At 45.7% G+C, this 17,044-nt stretch overlaps 1 protein-coding gene across 2 annotated transcripts in view; it reads left to right on the top strand.

The window, feature by feature from the left end:
- Positions 1 to 17,044, top strand: part of ATR (ATR checkpoint kinase) — a 340,021-nt gene that overhangs the window by 260,784 nt on the left and 62,193 nt on the right. For both annotated transcript variants that reach the window (XM_078666419.1, XM_078666418.1), the window contains exons 38-39: positions 3,724 to 3,956; positions 12,408 to 12,542. In XM_078666419.1, coding sequence (XP_078522545.1) covers positions 3,724 to 3,956; positions 12,408 to 12,542 — 368 coding nt within the window. The remainder of the gene's footprint in view (positions 1 to 3,723; positions 3,957 to 12,407; positions 12,543 to 17,044) is intronic.

The following is a 17,044-nucleotide window of genomic DNA, read 5'->3' as shown; positions in this document are numbered from 1 at the left end:
ACTCAGGTTTTTAAACTACACATCACTCTTATTCTACTTCAGAAGAACTGCCCCATGCTTCTTGTGGAAGGCTGGAAACTCAGTATCCTTTCCTTTAGATAGTCCCAATTGGCTAGTAAGGCCATGGGTTGTCGCTTCATTTGTTCGCCTTCTCAAAAAGACAACCGGTCTGTGCTTTCACTCAACCATTTCATCCAACTGGGTCATTCTACACAAGGCTGGCCCTGTGCAGCAGTTTGTGTCATTTCTATCTTTATTTCAGTAGGTAATAGCTACCCCACCTTACATTCCTAATACATCTATTTTGTTTATTATTGTAAGCCCATCTGCCAGTATTAGCGATATGCCTAGAACAAAATAGCCCCCAGCCATGATTCGGATCCTGAGAAAGAATATAACATTTCCTAGATAGCATGAAGGGAAGTTTCAGTTCTATTAAGGACACGGAGGTGAGAATTATGCTTAACTTATTCGCCTAGCAGCATTACGTCATATTCTTTGTCAGAACCGGAGGCTCAGATTGTGCTATTTTAAAGATGATTAACAAACAGTGAAGTTATGCCAGTGATTGGTTTAAAGTAAAAGGGCTTGAAAGTAGAATCAGAAGACAAATTGGCCATCCTGAGAATATCCCCAGATGGCTGCCCAAGGATATTGCTCTGAAGCAGTAGCTCCTCTAGTAGAGCGGGCCTCTAAGGAGGACATATTAATACTATTTCTTGTGGGACCCAACGGGCGATAGTTGTTGCTCAGACTGGCTCAAAAGGCTTCTTGAGGGAAATGAATAGTTGCATCACCCCCGGTTGCCTATATTCCTCGGTCACCAATTCATATGCTCTCAGGCAGCGGACCACACACAATTTTGGATGACCAGGAAAAGCAGGGTAATGAAACACCCTAGTATTGGACTTGGTATGATGTGAAATAGTAAATAACACTGCTTCTGGGGTTACGTATGTGCCGTAATGTTGAGGGCACGAACATCAGAAACACTTTTATAGGAAATGAGACATAACAGGACTGCTAACTTACCTGTTAGCTCCTTACGAGAATAGTATTGATTATCCTGCCATGAACGCAGCATTCAGAGTACAACATTAACATCCCAAAGGGGGGAGTATTTCGGTTCCTGTGGGAAGGATAACTGAATACCCCTCAAGAGACGACAGACTAGAAGATGTATCCCTACTGGGATGTTACGAATAGGCATATGACCTGCAGTATTTGCCGATCTGCATGCGATAAACCAATCCCTTGTCAACCAATCCAGACAAGAAATTGACAACATGGACTACATCCTCCCCCACTGGATCAAAATCCCTTCGCATACACCAGCCGGCATGACCATCTCCTCCATGCCCAACCGTTTCTCATCAACAGTAGAGTCTGCCCAGGCTTTTCTGATGAGGGAGGCAGCCTGTGACAAAGGTTCAGGACTTCTCAAAATCCCCTGTACTCTTTCAACCCATCAGTAGAAGAGTTCTGTTCTGAACCATTCGGTGCAGGTTGCCATGAGGGTATGTAAGAATCTGAGGAGTCTTGGGAAGTTGTTTTGGAAAGTTCCAGAAGAACTGGATACCATACTGACGACCTCCAAAGAGGTCACCAGGATCACTTCTGCCTTTTGACGCCTGACTAACTGACTCCAATATTGGAGGAAAGTGTCTATCGCCTTTGTGAGAGGTCTGGACGCCAGCTGAAAAAGCGTGGAAGTGGGTGGTTGAGTCTGAACGTAAAGAGATCCACCTAGCATGGACCCCACCGTGATGAAACCGAGAGGATCCAGTTTCCATGCATTGCAATTCTTCAGGTGTCTGAACTGCCAGTCCGCAGACTGATTGAGTCTGCTGTCACTGACAACTTGTGTTCCAGACAGTGGTTCCAGACATCCCTGGCCAAGGCCACCAGTACCTTGATTGAATGCTTCTGTGTTAAGTACCGACTTGTCAGGCCCCCTCTTATTAAATGCCAGTATGTGCTCCTTAGCAGCGGGTCTCTCTTGCCATTCTGACGATTCTGAGTTGGGATTCCCTTTTTGCGAGACAGTTTCCAAATAAGGCTCCCTGGGGTGTAATTCTAGAGCAGGCTTCCTACTGTCTTCTCTGTCCTTAAAATCCTGTGTTGGAAATGAAGCTTCTGTCATAGGGAGTCTGCCTGGTACCGGTAGCACCAAGCATGCACTTGTTTTCTTTCTTGGTGTTAGCACCTGAGAACTTGATTTGGAGTAAATTACTAGTTAGACTCTCCAATATCCCAAATATGTACTATACATAAGGTGTTTTTATTTTAATGGCCTCCTCTTCACAGCCATAATGCAACTGATAAGGAGGGATATTTCCATAATCTTTGAGGCTGTGTGAAATATGTGCATAGTCTCTTGCATTTGTATTGATTGTGATTGTAAGCAGAATGCTTGCTTTTATGAATAATTATTGGTTTTCAGCCCTCCCAATCATGCACTGATTTGAAAAACAAAACTGCATCCTTTAGGCCACATAAGGGGAAGGATTATATCATAATTCTTCCATCAATGGCAAAAGCATGTCGCAGATGTGGCTCATGCACATTTCAGTTTTTGTCCTATTCAAATAAAAAAAATGAGCACTGCTTCAGAGTGCCAGAAATCTTGGGGTAATATAGCTGCGATTGATACTGTCAGACTCACAGCACGAAAATGGCCGTCTCAGACGCTAGCCGAACGATTCTGCAAAAGCAGAGGATTTTTTTCATTTCAATTACAGAACACTTAACAAACATTAAAACACCTTCCGCGATGAGTGTGAAATTAGGGTGCACTGGAATTGTCCTGGTTATCTCTGACAATCAGATTCTCAAGTGAAATCAAATACAGATGCCCGTAGCTCAATAATATTAGAGTTGGTTGTGACCCCTGGATAATTATCAAACAGGTCAAAACTTGACTCTCCGTAGTGGACACATTACTTCATGGAGACTTCTTGTACTATAAAAATATGTATGTATATGGCCTATATACAATGTTGACCCTTTATGTGGAGATCAGGACGAATATTTGAGTACTGCACTGAAATTCCCCAAAATTGTCTTTACCTTTTTCTAAGTAAATGCACAAAATACACCGGTTTATTCCTGTCCCTTGTTCCTTCACACGAGCATTTTCTGTACATTTTGTGCTTCTGTGATGCATATCTTTTACTGCATTGGTAGCATGTTTTTGGATGCTTTAGTACTGCTTTCTGAATAACAGTTGTTTAAAATATTGTTTGTGCTAGGAGCATACTAATGGGTGTCCTGCAAAAAAATTGTTATAAACATTGATATCAATGAGCCAAGGTGAACCTTTGTTTCATTATCGAACAGATGAGGAAATGTCAGACTGGATCATCAAGGCAAGCAGGCTAAGAGTTAAAGCAAGAAGCCTTCAGTGTTATAGTAGCACATAAAACCCCTACAAAATATATGGGAAAGAGTCTGCCCTTGCAATCTTACTTTGACTCCCCTAGCAGGGCTATGCCGATAAGCTTCTCTTGACTGTCTGAAGTCCATTCCATAACCTGGATGAAAAATATTCCTTTAGTAGGCAGTAGCAATGTGTGAATGATGAGTAAATAACTTTGGTAGCTTTGTATCTCTTCCACGGGGTTTCTGTTCATCAGTCGATTTCAAGATGGTAGAAAAGAAAAATAGGAATTTATAAAGTTTGACTGAGTATAGTGTGTACAGTTTTCGTTTTGTGTTTTTCAGCCGGTCGCCCAGATCGCTTGCAGATGCGAACAGATTTGGTGAAGATAAACAAAGTGATCACAGAGCATACAAATCACTTGGCGCCTTACCAGTTTCTCACTGCATTCTCACAGTTGATTTCCCGAATCTGCCACTCCCATGATGAGGTGTTTGTGGTTTTAATGGCGATCATTGCTAAAGTGTTCCTGGCCTACCCTCAGCAGGCAATGTGGATGATGACTGCTGTATCTAAGGTTTGTTTTGGAGAAAATAACCTTTTTTTCTGATGTAAGAGCTATTTAAATAGATTTGGAAATAAGACATCTTGCACAGCTTTTTTCTGTTTGTTATGTTAGAATTTGGATAGCTAACATTCTTTAGTGGGTGTGGCCACCCCATATTATTCAGGAAAGTTCCACAACTGTTCCACTGCCACTATTGCACAATGCCTTGTGGATGTAAATGCTCTTTCAGTTGTCTGCTTATCGTCCCAAGTTCCTGATGTTATTCTCAGTCTCACCATGAAGAAGTTAGAAGATTGCAATAAAGGAGCCACTCGTTCATTCCTGCCTTCCACAGTGGACATTGACCATTGAAAGGACCCCTTGGAGAGTTTGTTGTATGTACATTTCACCAGCTGATATTGCACTATATATATATATATATATATATTACGCTCCATGGGGTTGTCCAAGTAGCGGGTAGCACCCGAGCCTGCGTGCGCCTTCCCCAAAGCGTTAGTTGGTATGGGCAGTTGCGTGTTTGAAATAGGCCCGACGCGTTTCGGAAATTTATTTTCCTCATCAGGGGCCAGCAGTAAAGTGCATGACGTCTACCATCTCCCTGTATGAAAACACATATTGTGCTTGTGGGAGATGTAGTCCATATATCCTGGATGGATGCACTCTCAAATTACTGCTCGTTCCAAGGCTCTACAATGAGCCCCAAACATCACTCCTGTCCTCATCCATCACGCAGCTCCACATACGAGACTCCTTGGATAGCGAGTCTCGTGGCCCCCGTTTCTTCGGGGTGGTGCAACCCAGCGGCAGGACCGCCGCTAATGTATTACGCTCCATGGGGTTGTCCAAGTAGCGGGTAGAACCCGAGCCTGCGTGCGCCTTCCCCAAAGCGTTAGTTGGTATGGGCAGTTGCGTGTTTGAAATAGGCCCGACGCGTTTCGGAAATTTATTTTCCTCATCAGGGGCCAGCAGTAAAGTGCATGACGTCTACCATCTCCCTGTATGAAAACACATATTGTGCTTGTGGGAGATGTAGTCCATATATCCTGGATGGATGCACTCTCAAATTACTGCTCGTTCCAAGGCTCTACAATGAGCCCCAAACATCACTCCTGTCCTCATCCATCACGCAGCTCCACATACGAGACTCCTTGGATAGCGAGTCTCATGGCCCCCGTTTCTTCGGGGTGGTGCAACCCAGCGGCAGGACCGCCGCTAATGTATTACGCTCCATGGGGTTGTCCAAGTAGCGGGTAGCACCCGAGCCTGCGTGCGCCTTCCCCAAAGCGTTAGTTGGTATGGGCAGTTGCGTGTTTGAAATAGGCCCGACGCGTTTCGGAAATTTATTTTCCTCAACAGGGGCCAGCAGTAAAGTGCATGACGTCTACCATCTCCCTGTATGAAAACACATATTGTGCTTGTGGGAGATGTAGTCCATATATCCTGGATGGATGCACTCTCAAATTACTGCTCGTTCCAAGGCTCTACAATGAGCCCCAAACATCACTCCTGTCCTCATCCATCACGCAGCTCCACATACGAGACTCCTTGGATAGCGAGTCTCGTGGCCCCCGTTTCTTCGGGGTGGTGCAACCCAGCGGCAGGACCGCCGCTAATGTATTACGCTCCATGGGGTTGTCCAAGTAGCGGGTAGCACCCGAGCCTGCGTGCGCCTTCCCCAAAGCGTTAGTTGGTATGGGCAGTTGCGTGTTTGAAATAGGCCCGACGCGTTTCGGAAATTTATTTTCCTCATCAGGGGCCAGCAGTAAAGTGCATGACGTCTACCATCTCCCTGTATGAAAACACATATTGTGCTTGTGGGAGATGTAGTCCATATATCCTGGATGGATGCACTCTCAAATTACTGCTCGTTCCAAGGCTCTACAATGAGCCCCAAACATCACTCCTGTCCTCATCCATCACGCAGCTCCACATACGAGACTCCTTGGATAGCGAGTCTCGTGGCCCCCGTTTCTTCGGGGTGGTGCAACCCAGCGGCAGGACCGCCGCTAATGTATTACGCTCCATGGGGTTGTCCAAGTAGCGGGTAGCACCCGAGCCTGCGTGCGCCTTCCCCAAAGCGTTAGTTGGTATGGGCAGTTGCGTGTTTGAAATAGGCCCGACGCGTTTCGGAAATTTATTTTCCTCATCAGGGGCCAGCAGTAAAGTGCATGACGTCTACCATCTCCCTGTATGAAAACACATATTGTGCTTGTGGGAGATGTAGTCCATATATCCTGGATGGATGCACTCTCAAATTACTGCTCGTTCCAAGGCTCTACAATGAGCCCCAAACATCACTCCTGTCCTCATCCATCACGCAGCTCCACATACGAGACTCCTTGGATAGCGAGTCTCGTGGCCCCCGTTTCTTCGGGGTGGTGCAACCCAGCGGCAGGACCGCCGCTAATGTATTACGCTCCATGGGGTTGTCCAAGTAGCGGGTAGCACCCGAGCCTGCGTGCGCCTTCCCCAAAGCGTTAGTTGGTATGGGCAGTTGCGTGTTTGAAATAGGCCCGACGCGTTTCGGAAATTTATTTTCCTCATCAGGGGCCAGCAGTAAAGTGCATGACGTCTACCATCTCCCTGTATGAAAACACATATTGTGCTTGTGGGAGATGTAGTCCATATATCCTGGATGGATGCACTCTCAAATTACTGCTCGTTCCAAGGCTCTACAATGAGCCCCAAACATCACTCCTGTCCTCATCCATCACGCAGCTCCACATACGAGACTCCTTGGATAGCGAGTCTCGTGGCCCCCGTTTCTTCGGGGTGGTGCAACCCAGCGGCAGGACCGCCGCTAATGTATTACGCTCCATGGGGTTGTCCAAGTAGCGGGTAGCACCCGAGCCTGCGTGCGCCTTCCCCAAAGCGTTAGTTGGTATGGGCAGTTGCGTGTTTGAAATAGGCCCGACGCGTTTCGGAAATTTATTTTCCTCATCAGGGGCCAGCAGTAAAGTGCATGACGTCTACCATCTCCCTGTATGAAAACACATATTGTGCTTGTGGGAGATGTAGTCCATATATCCTGGATGGATGCACTCTCAAATTACTGCTCGTTCCAAGGCTCTACAATGAGCCCCAAACATCACTCCTGTCCTCATCCATCACGCAGCTCCACATACGAGACTCCTTGGATAGCGAGTCTCGTGGCCCCCGTTTCTTCGGGGTGGTGCAACCCAGCGGCAGGACCGCCGCTAATGTATTACGCTCCATGGGGTTGTCCAAGTAGCGGGTAGCACCCGAGCCTGCGTGCGCCTTCCCCAAAGCGTTAGTTGGTATGGGCAGTTGCGTGTTTGAAATAGGCCCGACGCGTTTCGGAAATTTATTTTCCTCATCAGGGGCCAGCAGTAAAGTGCATGACGTCTACCATCTCCCTGTATGAAAACACATATTGTGCTTGTGGGATATGTAGTCCATATATCCTGGATGGATGCACTCTCAAATTACTGCTCGTTCCAAGGCTCTACAATGAGCCCCAAACATCACTCCTGTCCTCATCCATCACGCAGCTCCACATACGAGAGCGTGAATCTATATGCGGCAGTCCAGCCGCAGAGTATGCACCACCCCGTTAACGTGGGGGTCACGGCAGTGAAGTAGCAGCCGTACATGGGATCGAGGACGGGCCCACTCGTGGAGTCCATACAGGACTTGATTGTGTGCTTTCCGCACTACACTTCCCAGAAGTCTCATTGGAGCCTCCCATTGGCGGGTGAGTTCTATGAAATTGGAGAAGTGTAACGGGTGCGCACACCGCTTCCGTTAAAGCCCCTGAAGAGAAGCAGATGGAGCTTCGAAACGCGTCGGGCAGATCCATTACGAAGCGGCGTCTACGAGCGGATCCCCGTCCTCACCTACACATAAATAAAGCTGCTGCTCGCGTGCTACTCATAAGGTGGACAACCTTGGAGCGTGAATCTATATGCGGCAGTCCAGCCGCAGAGTATGCACCACCCCGTTAACGTGGGGGTCACGGCAGTGAAGTAGCAGCCGTACATGGGATCGAGGACGGGCCCACTCGTGGAGTCCATACAGGACTTGATTGTGTGCTTTCCGCACTACACTTCCCAGAAGTCTCATTGGAGCCTCCCATTGGCGGGTGAGTTCTATGAAATTGGAGAAGTGTAACGGGTGTGCACACCGCTTCCGTTAAAGCCCCTGAAGAGAAGCAGATGGAGCTTCGAAACGCGTCGGGCAGATCCATTACGAAGCGGCGTCTACGAGCGGATCCCCGTCCTCACCTACACATAAATAAAGCTGCTGCTCGCGTGCTACTCATAAGGTGGACAACCTTGGAGCGTGAATCTATATGCGGCAGTCCAGCCGCAGAGTATGCACCACCCCGTTAACGTGGGGGTCACGGCAGTGAAGTAGCAGCCGTACATGGGATCGAGGACGGGCCCACTCGTGGAGTCCATACAGGACTTGATTGTGTGCTTTCCGCACTACACTTCCCAGAAGTCTCATTGGAGCCTCCCATTGGCGGGTGAGTTCTATGAAATTGGAGAAGTGTAACGGGTGCGCACACCGCTTCCGTTAAAGCCCCTGAAGAGAAGCAGATGGAGCTTCGAAACGCGTCGGGCAGATCCATTACGAAGCGGCGTCTACGAGCGGATCCCCGTCCTCACCTACACATAAATAAAGCTGCTGCTCGCGTGCTACTCATAAGGTGGACAACCTTGGAGCGTGAATCTATATGCGGCAGTCCAGCCGCAGAGTATGCACCACCCCGTTAACGTGGGGGTCACGGCAGTGAAGTAGCAGCCGTACATGGGATCGAGGACGGGCCCACTCGTGGAGTCCATACAGGACTTGATTGTGTGCTTTCCGCACTACACTTCCCAGAAGTCTCATTGGAGCCTCCCATTGGCAGGTGAGTTCTATGAAATTGGAGAAGTGTAACGGGTGCGCACACCGCTTCCGTTAAAGCCCCTGAAGAGAAGCAGATGGAGCTTCGAAACGCGTCGGGCAGATCCATTACGAAGCGGCGTCTACGAGCGGATCCCCGTCCTCACCTACACATAAATAAAGCTGCTGCTCGCGTGCTACTCATAAGGTGGACAACCTTGGAGCGTGAATCTATATGCGGCAGTCCAGCCGCAGAGTATGCACCACCCCGTTAACGTGGGGGTCACGGCAGTGAAGTAGCAGCCGTACATGGGATCGAGGACGGGCCCACTCGTGGAGTCCATACAGGACTTGATTGTGTGCTTTCCACACTACACTTCCCAGAAGTCTCATTGGAGCCTCCCATTGGCGGGTGAGTTCTATGAAATTGGAGAAGTGTAACGGGTGCGCACACCGCTTCCGTTAAAGCCCCTGAAGAGAAGCAGATGGAGCTTCGAAACGCGTCGGGCAGATCCATTACGAAGCGGCGTCTATGAGCGGATCCCCGTCCTCACCTACACATAAATAAAGCTGCTGCTCGCGTGCTACTCATAAGGTGGACAACCTTGGAGCGTGAATCTATATGCGGCAGTCCAGCCGCAGAGTATGCACCACCCCGTTAACGTGGGGGTCACGGCAGTGAAGTAGCAGCCGTACATGGGATCGAGGACGGGCCCACTCGTGGAGTCCATACAGGACTTGATTGTGTGCTTTCCGCACTACACTTCCCAGAAGTCTCATTGGAGCCTCCCATTGGCGGGTGAGTTCTATGAAATTGGAGAAGTGTAACGGGTGCGCACACCGCTTCCGTTAAAGCCCCTGAAGAGAAGCAGATGGAGCTTCGAAACGCGTCGGGCAGATCCATTACGAAGCGGCGTCTACGAGCGGATCCCCGTCCTCACCTACACATAAATAAAGCTGCTGCTCGCGTGCTACTCATAAGGTGGACAACCTTGGAGCGTGAATATATATATATATATATGCAGAAAATATCTCCTCTCAAAGAAAGAAGCAGCAGCTTATTTTACATACATATTTATATAAATATACTTTAGGGGGCTAGGTAACAACCCTTGGTCTTTCCCAGACATGGGTCTCTTACGGACATTTGCTGTGCTACAGCTGATCTGGTTGCAACATCTCTGCTGACTCCAAAATAAAAATAGTTTGTTATCTGAAGTCAGTTTATACCTATTGTTTTATAGTTCCATGCGCCATTGATGGTTTTATTTGCAGTTTGTTCCTATGTGGAAGTATGTTGAGTTAGTCTTAATGCATGGTGGAAGCATCTGTGTGAATGAAGAAGTAAGATGTTCATCCAATTAGTAATTGACCTGCATGAATAAGCATTAATTTACAGTTCATCACTCAGTGGACTGAGGATTGACATTGCCTGGTCTACTGTATCTTGGACAACACCGTATTGAATGAGGTGTGGCATGTTTGTGAGTCCTTTTCTGGGGTACAGGGGCAATCAGTGGTTACTGGACAGTATCTCTGGTGGGTGCTGTTGTTTATCACTGGAGTCCTTTGTCATCAGATATTTGTCGCCCAGCTGAATAACCAACTTACTACTTCTGTATACTTAAACCTCTAAGGGTAGTGGGCACCTGAAGAGAATGCTTAGTCCAAGAGGTGGTACAGGGTTTGGAACTCCTATACTCTGATTCACATAAATACACGCAATCTAAATGTCGATTCAAAGATATATTTGGGAAATTTAATAGACGTACCATTCCAGGAAAAAAGTAAAAAAGTTAAAATTGTTCACAATACAAAATAATACAAGTCCCAAGCATGTTCCGGTGCCGAAATAGGGTTACAAAAACAATTTTGTACATTTATCTGCTAAGGCACATGACTTGAGTTTATTATGGGCTTTGTTTACTGCATCAGCGCAATGTGGCAACAGTGCTAGAAAGAACGTGACAACGTAACACGGTGGTTGTGTGAGTCTGGCGTAGATTCTTAGCAGCCCAGGGTAAAAAGCTGAACAAATCAATTAGCTGAGAGTACATTAAAAATTACTCTGAAACACAAGTGACCCAAAAACACAGATCCCTTCATGAAAAAGTGTGCGATCCGAATACAAGAATGCGAAAAGGTCATTAGATGGGAGTTGATAATTTGTAATTAAGTAGGAGACAGTTCAGAAGAGAGAAGATGAGATCCAAACCTATCTCAAAGTGACAGTCCAATACATGGAGATTACCGATGCTGAGCTACCATGCAAAATACATCACGGGGGAAGAGAAATGTTTGTGAGTCAAAATTGGGTTACATAATTTTTGGTTGACAGTGCCGTCCCCACAATGAATGCACCCATTAGACCCAGAGACTCTCCAGCAGTGACTTAGAAACTGAGATTTAGAATTAGTGTTCAAGTATGACTTCAAGTTATAATATCTGTATAACCGTAAGGGCTGGGGAGATCGGAGACTGGACACAGGCAAAAGGTCAGTACCTGAAGGCCTACAGAGAGGAAAAAGTATTTGATGTTACCCGGGGCTGACAGGGGCAAATTGGGCTTCCACTAAGTATGAGATGGTACCAGAGTAGCTGGAGGGTCGGGGCTCACCGCACTCAGTTGTGAAATGTTTATTGCAGGACTTTGAACATCTGGTCACAAAAGAGTTTTTGAGTCAGGTCTGGCCAGCAGAGCTCCAAAGTCTCATGGCTACCCGGAAAATCCCTCCCTCAAATAGCTCCACACAGGCATTGATCTCCTGTGCCTTGCTGTTAGTCCACTTGTCCACACACCAGAACTTTGAGGTTCCTCTTTCAAGGCAGGTTTCTGCAAGCATTTCTATAGTTCTTTGTTCTGGTCTTGGAAATAGCAGCAGAATCCCCCCAGTATTAAATTTCTTTTCGTCAGTGTAGATCTGTTGACGTCCAGACAAAGTGCAAATGTTTGTTTGATGGGACCCATGCCTATCATGTTTTAGGACCCTGGTTGGAGGTCAGGGCAAATCATAGGCCAAGCTTTGCTCAAAATGCACACAGTTTTAATTAGGAACAATCCTTCTTCCCAGGACTTCTGGAAAGTCGAAGAAGGGGCTGATAGCAACTAGTTATTCAATGTGGACTATCCCATGCTCATACCAGGCTCCCTCAGCCAAAGTCTCTTTGTTGCTTGGATATGAACAGTATAAAGCAGCATGCCAAGCACTAAGATATGTAAACGTGAGTTGGAGGTAAGCTGATGTGTACCCCCTGAATCTGCACAGCCTTAAGGACAATATTATGAATATTCCAGGCCAAAGATGAACAATGGCATAGAGATGCGCCCTCCCTGACCATGCCTGGATTTTCAACCCATCGTGAAAAACTAGCACTATTTTGCTGTGTTTGCTTTACAAAGCTCTGCTGTATATATGTATTTGCCATTTTAAACTATTTAGCAGTGTTCCCACTCTGAGTCAAAATTCACATAGTAGCTAATCCTTTTCAAAGCCACTATGCTAGGGATTAACTAGCCTTTCTAGGTAAGGAACTTGTTTAAGTAGCATTTAGATTGCAACGTAGAGCCTGAATTTACTGAGTACAAAAATTGTTTTTTTTCTTTTTCAGTCATCTTATCCAACTCGTGTTAATCGCTGCAAAGAGATTCTTGAGAAAGCGATCCACATGAAGGGGTCCCTAGGAAAATTCATTGGCGATGCAACTCGCCTTACAGACAAACTCTTGGAACTATGTAATAAACCGGTATGTAACAATAACGTGGTACACAAAGCTTTAAAGAGATTTTTGAGTGGGTGCCTCATTACATTGAAAGGTTAAACATATTCTACACTGACAAATAATTATAAATCAGTGCTCTTGGAAATCTATAATAGTTGTCTGTAAATTCAAACAAAAGTCAGACGTGCCCAAGAGAGTCATAAATCTGTGTGTGTCATTTTCTGATTGTTTGTTAATCTGGCCCTTACTCTTTTAAGTACCATGCTGTGATCTGTGTTTTATAATGCTGTTTTGTCAGTCAGCAAAATCACTGTGATTAGAGCTAGCAGAAGCAGTACTGCCTGATCATTAAATATGGTAATGCGAAGGCCTCCGTCTGAGTTTGGCAACAGTAGATTTTGTTTTTCACGTGGTTTTAAATCCTGATTTACAAATTTGTAATGTATTTTATTGAGTAGTTGGTAGCATAAACCTAGCTAAGAGGGTGATGTTAGATACAGTTATCAGGATAAGCTACTAAGCTAGGCTGCTGAGGACTGTTATCTTTAAGTGGGAGGCAATGGAATTCTGAAGGGTTAGGCCAAAGAGCTATGACTGGGGACAGTGTTTTTTAAGAGCTGCAAAGGAAATGATCGATGTAGAAATGGATTTTGAATTATGTTCAAAATTGTCTTGAGAGACGGTTGAAGATATGGTTCCATAGCCTTGGAACCTTGACAGACAAGGCTTCCATCTTGTTTTCTCTCTTGAAGTGGCTATGCTAGCTGTTTTCTTTACTGCCAGATATGACAAGTAGATCATGATGATACCGGCTTGCAGGGGCAGGCCATTGTAGAGGTGATGTGATAAAATAATCAAAATTCTTTAGCGAGGCAGATACCTGTGGTCGGATTGCTCTTAAAGGTTGTCTGGGTGGTTTCTTGTATACTTGCATTTCCACCACATAAGTATGAGAAGAACAGAACTTCAACAGTTTTGAAAGTATGATTCTTTTAGGCATAGCTTTCCTTTAAGGGAAGGTAATGTTTATACCTTGCTTTCTGAAATGCCTTTGTTATGTGGGTCTTGAAGAAAAATGCCCAGCTGATGTAAAAGCTAAAGGATTTGGCTTGGATTATGAGATTGGCATGAAAGCTTCAGAGAGAGCCATGCCTGGAGCTCAGCCAAGCTGTCAGTCTTGTTGGAGTTGAAAATATATTCAGTTTAATTTGGATTGATCTTAAGCTAGTTACTGAACCCAGATTAATTGAAATAAAGCATCCCATCTATGTACAGTGCTCCATTGCTTGCCATCTAGGTCTGTGGTATATACATGCTTAGATACATTTCCCTTGAGATTCCAATCTCCATGTTTGCTGTATGAATTGATTCTATAAAGAACAAAGGTCCTTAGCTTTTTTTAAAAATACAGTTATGGATAGCAAACACAGACTTAAATAAGATCTATGGCTCTTTTTATCTCCAATGTCCAGCCGGACAAGGGAATATTTATTTTCACATTTTAACAAGGATTCATGAATGCGTGAGACACGAAACAATTTGTGAACTGGGTACAAGCCTGTACCAAGTAAAAGGGAAAGAAAACAATACAGGGAAGAAGAATAACAGGCAAACAGAGTGGAGCAAAAAGGTGGCTTGCGATACAATACAATCTTGCGTAAGCTCAAACCAACAGTTACTGCAACACATCTTGTACAGTTGAAAAATGCAGTACTGTTAAGATAGTCGACGTGACGTTTCAATCCCTAGCTCCAATTATTAACTGGGATCATCTTCAGGACTAGTTAATTTGTACTATTGCCTGAGTGGTTTAAGACGCCGAGTTCCACCGCGGTGGAGGAGCGAGGCGTCTGGGTGTAGTGCCTCACAATGGGTGTTTTCCGCCTTAACACTGGTCTAGAGAACCGAAGGAGACTTTCGAGCTAATGCAGTCGGCGTAGAGGCCCGTCCGGGTGGAGTTCCTCGTGGTAATGAAAACCGCCTTGGCGCGGGTTGAGGGGGCCAAGCGCGGCTTCCTTGCCGAGGTGCAGTTCCAAGGGAGCGGCAGCAAAATTAAAGCTGTTCTGTTCCGTGAGGATCTTAATAAGATCTAGGGTCGGGCTTGTGCAGTCCCTTCCTGGGAAGCGTGATAGCTGATTTGGATTGATCTTAAGCTAGTTACTGAACCCAGATTAATTGAAATAAAGCATCCCATCTATGTACAGTGCTCCATTGCTTGCCATCTAGGTCTGTGGTATATACATGCTTAGATACATTTCCCTTGAGATTCCAATCTCCATGTTTGCTGTATGAATTGATTCTGTCCTGTATTTAAAAACAGCTGCAAGCATATTAGAACCTTTTGCAGGGATTCTGCACATATACAGAACTATGTGCAGGAAACTAGGACCTCGGTGTATAGTGGTGTACCAACTACCCACCTTAGTGCCCAGAACCCCAATCCGACTAGCTATAGTGTCTCATTCATTCTCCGTACTACAGCGAAGCTACCAATGATTAGACAACCCAGAACATGTAACTCCAGCTCTCTCCGGAATCGCGGTAGCAAGAACACTCTTTCGCTCACTCACTCATACTTGTCCACAACATGAGTAGTCGGAGACACATTATAGATTAAATGTTTATTTTAACTAATGTGCTCTAAAATGCAGTACATGTGCCAGTACTATCAGCATAATGCATAAACACAATATAGTCAGCATTGTTACAATTCCGAAATAAACGGGGATATCATTTTATTGAGCTAGTGGAAAACGGCCTACTGTGCCTTGCCGCCCTCCCCGTGCTAGGAACTAGTTAATATAAAAAAGAAGACCTGTGGGCTTTGGCAGGGGGATCCCATACCTCCAAGTCTAGATGCAAAGGTTTACATCTCTGCTCTTCTCTCTGGAAATGTTTTCTCCAAGTGTGTCTAACATACATACATGCAAATATTAAAAGCACTCGATTTTCAGCAGTGCTGCTGTGCTTTCGTGTTATTTCTAAGTGTGGGGGACTGACCAAAGCAGAGTAACAAGGGACATTGTTTTTCGACCTTGAACATCATGTGCAGACGAAAACCACAGAGAACTGCAAGGAGCGCGAAAAGTAGACGGTTCTCATCTGAACACGCACAAGCAGAGGTTTTGCAAAAACAAAGTCTTTTAGTAACGTGTGAAACAGCAGCAACATGGCAGCCAAGCTTGTGCTAACTTAGCAATGTTCACAGTGAATCCAGCAGCCTCACTACAAACCTACCTGATCCACTTGTGACAGTCTGGTCCAGAATACACGCCCAATGGACAGCGCTGCAACTTAAGTGGTTACAAATGCAACTGATTTCTTATACTATAGGTACCAGAATAGCATCAAGATGTATTCGCATCCGGCATTCTAATTGCTTTTTTTTGTTTTGTTTTTTTTACTTTTATTGTACAGTTCAATAAAATTACAAGCACGGGCCAACAACCGCAGGGGCCGGCCGCAACACAAGAAAAAGACCCACTATATTATCAAATGACACAGCTCTTCATCCGACAACCCTGAGGTCCGGCAGCGAATCAGGATAAACATTGTATTGAACCACAACACGTTACAGGATAAGACGAAGGTTTCATTTTATGTTTAACCCCCCCCCAACCTAAAAAGCAGGAAAAAAAGAGACCGACATATCTGGTGCCATACATTCAAACACTATGATAAAGTGAGCAGGTACAAAAATAGAATAATCACAGATCAATTTAAAGGGAACGACCGAGACGCCTGCGCTAGCAAGCACAAAAACAGGATGTACGACAAAGCAATCTAACCCAACGCAGTCGCCCGCACACTGACCCCGCCCACCCATTGACGCCAGGATAGAAAAAGAAGTACGGTTACCAGATACTGGAATACATACGAAATCAGGATAATACCCCAACGTTATGAAAGGAGAGCGAAAGGAAAGCGTGAGATAAAGAAACCATAAAAACTAAACTAACTAACAAAACTATAGACCCATCCCCCCACCCTGCACCCCTGCATGTGGCTTTCGCCTAACCCCAACTAGCAGCATGCCTGTCGCTCCGAATAACTAAACTACAAAAAGTAAAAGAAGAATGGAGGAGGAGAATGTCATACAAACTCCCGGTCACCTTTCCCCCCCCCGCCTGAAACGAACAACCCCTGTCCTAAGGCCACAGAGTACTCAAAAATATTATAGACAGAGCCAAACAGGGGAGACGTTGAACACCGCCCAACCTCCCGCAAGCATTACGTTAGCGAATCCCTTGTCCTCTAAAGCCCCGAAATCAGACCCCGACCAACAGTCTCATCCTTGACCCCTCCGATCTTTCATGCGGACTCTGTCCGAACACAATCACCGCCCCTGAAGAATCAAAGTTCGTAGGAAGTTCAATTAAGATTAATATGAGACCAGTCGAACACATTGAGTCTCTGCAAGCATTCGCCACCGGTAAGATCTCCCTCACCGACATGCAGTCCAGATATCCTTTCCTCCGTAGATGTAAAAGAACCACAAGGGCGGAAAGGGACGGTAGTGACTTTCG

The sequence above is a fragment of the Lissotriton helveticus genome, chromosome 11, assembly GCF_964261635.1.
Source record: "Lissotriton helveticus chromosome 11, aLisHel1.1, whole genome shotgun sequence".
Lineage (NCBI taxonomy): Eukaryota > Metazoa > Chordata > Amphibia > Caudata > Salamandridae > Lissotriton > Lissotriton helveticus.
This window is presented reverse-complemented; position numbering and strand designations above follow the sequence as displayed.